The sequence below is a fragment of the Leptonotus elevatus genome, chromosome 1, assembly GCF_054856555.1.
Source record: "Leptonotus elevatus isolate MCC_2025b chromosome 1, RoL_Lele_1.0, whole genome shotgun sequence".
Lineage (NCBI taxonomy): Eukaryota > Metazoa > Chordata > Actinopteri > Syngnathiformes > Syngnathidae > Leptonotus > Leptonotus elevatus.
Genome location: NC_141239.1, coordinates 1,570,026 through 1,576,917, shown reverse-complemented (window position 1 = coordinate 1,576,917; position 6,892 = coordinate 1,570,026). Strand labels below are relative to the sequence as shown.

Genomic DNA, 6,892 nt, shown 5'->3' with positions numbered 1-6,892 from the left:
CTAACAGACCGGCAGAAATTACGCAACGTACACGTTTACCATTAGCAGAGCCCGAGTACGTAAATTGCGCAAACCGACCGCGGTGTTTTCATTGATAACAGCGAGGGAAGACACAGGGCGTTAACGACAGTGTTGTTTTTTTGTGATAACATTCTACATGAAAGCAACGTCATGACACGATAGATACATTGATTTCAATTAGAAAACGGACAAAACGGATGGTGGAGTGACACATTTGAATACATAGCGGGCGATCAACTCTGGAATGATCTGAAAATGGCTCTACGGAGGATCACTCAGGAAACATTTGATGCTGCAGTCAGGGAAAACGTCGACGATTTTGAGATGGATCCCGACGAAGCTTTGAGGGAAGCTGTGGAGCAGTTTCAGTCTCAAGGTATTGTTGCCAGAATGGAGTAAACATCAATGTACGGATTTGTTTGTTGGTAACTCGCATGCACAATTTGCTGAATCACGACAAGCCGGATTGGATAAAAAAAAATGCATACAGTTAATTTACAAGAATTAAATAGTGGACGTGATTATTAAATTGAAGAATCTCTTAGCTGAACTGTCCAGCCTCAACATGATCAATCTGATAAAGGCTACATTTATTCCGCTAAATCTTTCCTGTTGTGTATAAGATCTCTTGTTACTGACAGTGTAAACCGTCCCAGATAACTGATGTGTACCGGTACATGCAGGTGTGGACCTCAGTTGTATTGTAAAAGCTGTACCTGCCGTGCCTTCTGATGGCAAACACCAGGAGCAAACGCATGAGATCTTACAGGTAATATCTTCCACTTGCTAGTAATAGACTATGTAGTATTGTTAGAGTAGACAATATTAAGTATTGTACTCTTTGCGTGTTCAATTAACTGAATGGTGAGATCCTGGTGAAGAAGTCCCTTTGCAAAGGTAAATAATTATCAGAAGCTTCTGAGGACAAAAGGCTGATGACACTGAAGCCGTGTTCTATCAGGTTGTCTGACTCGTCCAACGTGGGGCATCAATACTTATACAAAAGTGGGAGAATACGAAAAAGTCTCCTCCCATCAGCCCACAGTACATTGTTTACAACTCAGTAAAAACAAGAGAATCTGTTCCCATGGGTATAAATCAGATTAAAAGAAAACAATAATAATAAGCCTGACTCCCTTCCGACCGGCAGAGACCGGCCCTCCCATTTAGAGATAGCGAATGAATGTATGAACCCGTTGCCCTTCTTCTGAGAGTGAGACAGATAATACAATTCTATTCATTGAGCCATACTGCTATAACTAAATCCAAAACGGCTAAAATATAAATTAAAACTGAAAAACAATGTTAATAACTCATCAGTATCCACCCCTTCTTATATCATGTTTCTTTCACCTTTTTTAGGCCCTGGAGTCCCTCAGCATTGCGCAAGACTCTCCTGACAGTACAAAAGTGGCGGCAGATATGAAGTGTTTTACCGAGCAGTGTTTACTTGGATTCGCTCAAAGGTACCTGGCGGCCCAGAAAGGCGCGTACCCCATCATTCTCTCTTATTGTGAAAAGAGCATGGGAGAACAGGAAGCCATGTTTGCCGCTCTGTCCGCCTTGTCCGCGCTAACTGACGGACAGCCAGACTTGTTGGATGCAGACGGCAAGCGCTTCCTTTTGGATGTTCTCGAGCAGTACCAGGCTGATCCCTCAGTGACGCGAGCTGCCATCTCCGCTGTGCGTCATTCCTGTTTGAAACATGAGCAGAACAGGCAGGATTTGGTCAAAGCGGGCGTGCTGCCTTTACTGACTAACGCCGTTAAACAGCACGGTAGATGTGCGGAAGTGGTCAAGGAAGCGTCTGCGGCTCTCAGGATCATGACTTTTGACGACGATATCCGGGTTACGTTTGGGAACGCTCATGAGCACGCCAAAATGATCGTTCTTCAGCACAATGGCCTGAAGGTCTTAATTGACTCTGCAAAAGGTGAGAATCTACACTTTCGAAACAATGGCTATGAAAGTGTGAGTGCTTTTAAAAGGCAGGCCTGACGTGGAAGTGAGCGTATGAGTACGTACAATTGGCCAGCAATTTACTGGATACAGACAAAGTCATTCTGGTGTCTATGAGTTGAGGCGACCCGCAAGTTTTTGTTTCCTTTATTATGGGCCTGCTGCGAAGCAGAAGGCACATATTACTATCCGAGAAAAAGGGAAAAAGGGTTTATTATTTTCCGCAAAAATGCGGCCCGTACCGTAGATCGCACCGGCACAAATGAGGTATCAAACAATGCGGCTCGATCTGACTCGCTGCGCTATTATTTTTATAAGAATTCCCAGTTACCATGGCGACGCTATTCCCAAAAAACTCCCCCCAAAAAAAGTCCCATAGGAATGAATGGGAAACCGAAAGAGATCAACTCCAATCAAGCACCTTTTTCCAAGACACGCTGCGCGCGCATACGTTAACCGACCGATATGAATTTTAGCTCATTTTGTTGGAATTTTTCCCATCTTTAGCTCAGTGTCAAAAAAAATTTAAGGAATGAAAGCTCTCCCCCCTGTGCGGGTTCAAAGACAGTGAGTGAAATAGCCTTTATCACATTGGTTTGTATTGCATGAGCTAGAGCGGACCAATTAAGAAACAGAGTGTAGACAGGGAAAAAATTGATTTCAAGTTTCACTTCAACTCGTCACCATGGCCACAATCTTTGCTCACTAGACATCAAATTCGCACATTTTGTAGCCACAAGTGTCTAGTTTCTGACAAACCTATTTTTATTTGGCTAAGGTGTCATTTAGTACCTTTATTTTCACTTTAAGCGAGGAGAAGTCGGACTATTTCGCCTCTTTTTCCATGTTAATTTCGGCGTTTTTCCCTCTTCATTTTCGATCAATCATAAGTTTTCAACCTGCTCTCATTTGGTCATTTTTCATCCGATTAAAAAAACTGAGAACATGCTCGCGTTCCCCAAACCCTTGCCGTTCTAACGAGCCATTTCTGGAATCTGCATCTTTAACCGTTGTTGTGCATGTTTCTTAAAGGGGCAGTAATACTTTTAGTTGATTATGGTTAACTTCCACATTTCTTGACCGATTTCAATGGTTTAAATTTTAAACTGTTCAGCTCATTTAAAAGAGTCAGCAGGCCCATTTAAAATTTCCGCGGAATTTTTTCTAGTTTTGTTACTGTTAGTTCAATAAAGCGATTGAAAGAGGTTTCAATCGGTTGTTTCCATCGTACCGCTATGGATTACAATTCATTCTAATGAGCGGTGATAGGCAATGTTCAATTTCCTTGGGACATGCATTTGAGTAACTGTACTGTACTCTGCAATATGCACGATGCACTTTATGGCTCATTTTTGAGGAAAATACATATTGAATGTTTATCAGTGATGTTTGAAAACAAATTTAGGTGAAAAAAATAAATACTGTACTATTCGCGGGTCGGCCTGGTGCAAATCCCCCACAAATAGCGAGGGGTCCACTGCCCCCCCCCCCCCCCCCCACACACACACACAAAAAAAAGGTTGGTGATGGAGGATTAATTGAGTAATTTGATTCCAAAAAAGTCGAAGCAAAATCTCTGCCACCAAGCTTAGCAGGGATCGCCGCTATTTAGAACGTATTGTAATGCCCCCTACAAGTTTTCAAGGTTAGACCCAGCTGCCGGTGCACTTTCAAATTGGATTATTGAACAAAGGTAACAAAGTAAATGGAACGTAACACTTGTCCACAGTGGTGTAAAGGGAGGATAGCGCCCCAAGTGGACAACAATAGTACAAACACCTCACATGCACATTTTGTTGTTTAATAAGGCTAAATCCAGTTTTATTACATTACATATTAATGAGTAATCTATTCTAGAAAAAAGAAAAAGATAATTGTAGCTCTAATTATAATGGTTTGATTTTTCATCTTTGCATGATGGCTGAGGAAAATAAAATAACAAAATTCCACGTTCCTCTATGTCAAATTGTGGACTTTCCAAATGTCATTTCTGCATGTCTTTCTACCTTCAGCTCACAATGACAATATCACTGTTTTGAGTGAGCTGTGCGCCACCTTGTCCCGTTTGGCCGTCAGGAACGAGTTCTGCCAAGACATTTGTGACCTGGGTGGCTTGAAGCTCATAATGACACTGCTTGCAGACAGCTACGAGTCAGCGGTACGGGCATACAGGTTGTAGAGGTCTGCAATCCGTGCAATTTTGTCACCCAGCCCTGTATTTGCCCTCGCAGGAATTGGTGCGGCAGGTCCTGAGTGCAATACGAGCCGTCGCGGGAAATGATGATGTGAAAGACGCCGTTGTTAAAGCGGGTGGAGTTCAGCTCATTGTCATCGCCATGAACAGACACATGACGATCTCTGCTGTAAGACATCGCTTTGAATATTGTGTGTTAGGGGCCTGACCAATGGGGATTTTTTTTTTTTTTAGGCCGATGCCAATTCCAATATTTGGCAGCATAAAGTCCTAATAACCGATTAATCGGCTGATTAATAAAAAATATAAATAATGAATAAAATAACTCTGAATGTTATTATCTTGAGTGAACACTAATATCGGTCAATTCAAATTTTAAGTGTCACTTAGGAATGTACAGTAGAAAGTAGTTGTGTTAACATAGTCCACACGTTTTATATCCGTCTTCAGGTGTGCGAGCAGGGCTGTGCATGCCTTTCCGTCCTGGCTTTACGCAAACCCATCAACTGCAAAGTCATCATGGAGGAAGGAGGAGCCTTAGCTGCCGTGCAGGCGATGAAGTCTCATCCGAGTGTTGTTAATGTGCAGGTAAGCGTAATCAGTTTCCATTTTCTACCCTGGACCGATCACCAAGTCGATCACAGGGCACGTGCACGCCACACGACCTTTCACACTTCATTAAGCTTCAAATGTAACACATACAATGTCATTCATTCATTCATAACTTCATTTAACTTCGAAATGTAACTCAAAGCACTTGTCTCAAATCATTTTTCATCGTGTAAACATAACATGTTATTGTAACTCACAAATGTATTTCATTCATTCATTCATAACTTCATTTCATGATCACCATGTCATCACGTAAACATAACTCATAAATGTAATTCATTCATTCATAACTTCATATTCATGAAATGTAACTTATAATCGTGAACCTCATGTAATCAAATAAATGTAACATATAAATGTAATTCATTCATTCATGATGATTCATGAATGATTGATTCAATCATTTAATTTCAAATTTCATTTCATTCAATTTCAAATTTCATTTCATTCAATTTCAAATTTAATTTCATTCAATTTCAAATTTAATTTCATTCAATTTCAAATTTCATTTCATTCAATTTCAAATTTCATTTCATTCAATTTCAAATTTCATTTCATTCAATTTCAAATTTCATTTCATTCAATTTCAAATTTCATTTCATTCAATTCCAAATTTCATTTCATTCAATTCCAAATTTCATTTCATTCAATTCCAAATTTCATTTCATTCAATTTCAAATTTCATTTCATTCAATTTCAAATTTCATTTCATTCAATTTCAAATTTCATTTCATTCATTCATATAATCATTTGACTTCAAATACAACTCAAACCATTCTTGTCTCAAATCATTTCCCCCCCATTCAAATGGCTGGAAATGCCATAAATCTTTTCCAGAGCTGTAAAACAAACACCAATACATGTTTTGGAACCTTTTTTTTTTTTTTATGAGAAAAATAGCACTCTGTGGTATTGTACTTTATAAGAAAAATCAATGATAAAAATTTAATAGAACGTATAGAATTAGCAATTTGTGCATCATGATTTCATGCCTTCAATGGCCGGATTTACAGTTTTGATTTTGTGAGATCTGTGTCAAATACGCATTCATGTATTGTTTTTTAAAAAAAAAAAACATTTTAAACCAGAAACAGGCATGCATGCTGCTGAGAAACATGGTGTCACATCAACCCAGCTACAGCCAAGCAATTCTGGAGATGGACGTGGAGGCCCTCATATTGCAAGCGCTCCGGACCCATCAAGACTGCGGCGACGCCGCCAAGGCCGCCCTCCGGGATCTGGGCTGCCAGGTGGAGCTGCGGGAACTGTGGACCGGCAAACGTGGCGGCATCACTAACTGATAGGGGGAGGGGGGAGGGGGGAGGGGGGGCGGCAATGGAAACTCATATTATAGCAAATTGAAATGCAAATGAGATGCAGTTTTGAACAGATCTACAACAAGGGATGGTCTTTTTCAGTTTTCTTTCTTGATCTCGTTAAAAAGGTGGATAACTTGGAAGTTCCGAGTTGCCAAAGGTACACATAATGCCGACTTGGAAATATGGTCGATATGTTTCATTTGACCGTTTTGTAATCATCCTTCGTCTACAAAGGCCGTGATCGTTTTTTTTCATGTACATTGTTTTATTCCCGTTTGATATATTGTTTACACATATGAATCTGTAAAACACCTGATGCAACATGTGAATTTTCACATGTTGCATACTTTTATAGCACTCAAGGCCAGTGTTTCCCAATCTTGTAAAAATTCTCACAGCATGCCGCGAGAATAAAATGTCACAAAAAAGTATATACGGTAGACCGAAATGATGTAAACAAAGGTTAGTTGTACCTTCTGCCAACCGGTGAACGAGCATTTCATCGTTCAGCCTGTCACTAAACCTCACTGGCATAGATGAACAAAGATGCATTAATTTAAGGAAATCATTGTTATGACCGATTAAGTGACATTGTATCTTTTTGCCCCAGCAAACATTCCTGCATCTGCTTTCGATCCCATTTGTGGATGGAGTTTGCTCGGTGCCTTAGAAATGTGATGTGACAGAAGTTGAATAAACTCAACCGATAAAGCTTTTGCGTGTTTGAGGAAATATTAGACCAAAATATAACGTGCTTTAAGTCCGTATTATACTGATTTGTTACTCG

At 40.1% G+C, this 6,892-nt stretch overlaps 1 protein-coding gene across 1 annotated transcript; it reads left to right on the top strand.

Moving 5' to 3' along the window:
- On the top strand, window positions 1–6,813 carry armc6 (armadillo repeat containing 6). The gene is made up of 7 exons (XM_086073188.1): window positions 1–397; window positions 705–790; window positions 1,384–1,954; window positions 3,993–4,138; window positions 4,212–4,343; window positions 4,625–4,762; window positions 5,875–6,813. The coding sequence occupies exons 1-7, from the start codon at window positions 277–279 to the stop codon at window positions 6,085–6,087; spliced, it is 1,407 nt and encodes a 468-aa protein (XP_085929314.1). The 5' UTR covers window positions 1–276; the 3' UTR covers window positions 6,088–6,813.
- The last annotated feature ends 79 nt before the right edge of the window (window positions 6,814–6,892 follow it).

Coding starts and splice junctions, on each gene's coding strand:
- armc6 (XM_086073188.1), top strand. CDS start 277: ATGGCTCTACGGAGGATCACTCAGGAAACATTTGATGCTGCAGTCAGG. Junction 4,139..4,211: donor CAGACAGCTACGAGTCAGCG/GTACGGGCATAC, acceptor TTGCCCTCGCAG/GAATTGGTGCGGCAGGTCCT. Junction 4,763..5,874: donor CGAGTGTTGTTAATGTGCAG/GTAAGCGTAATC, acceptor ATTTTAAACCAG/AAACAGGCATGCATGCTGCT.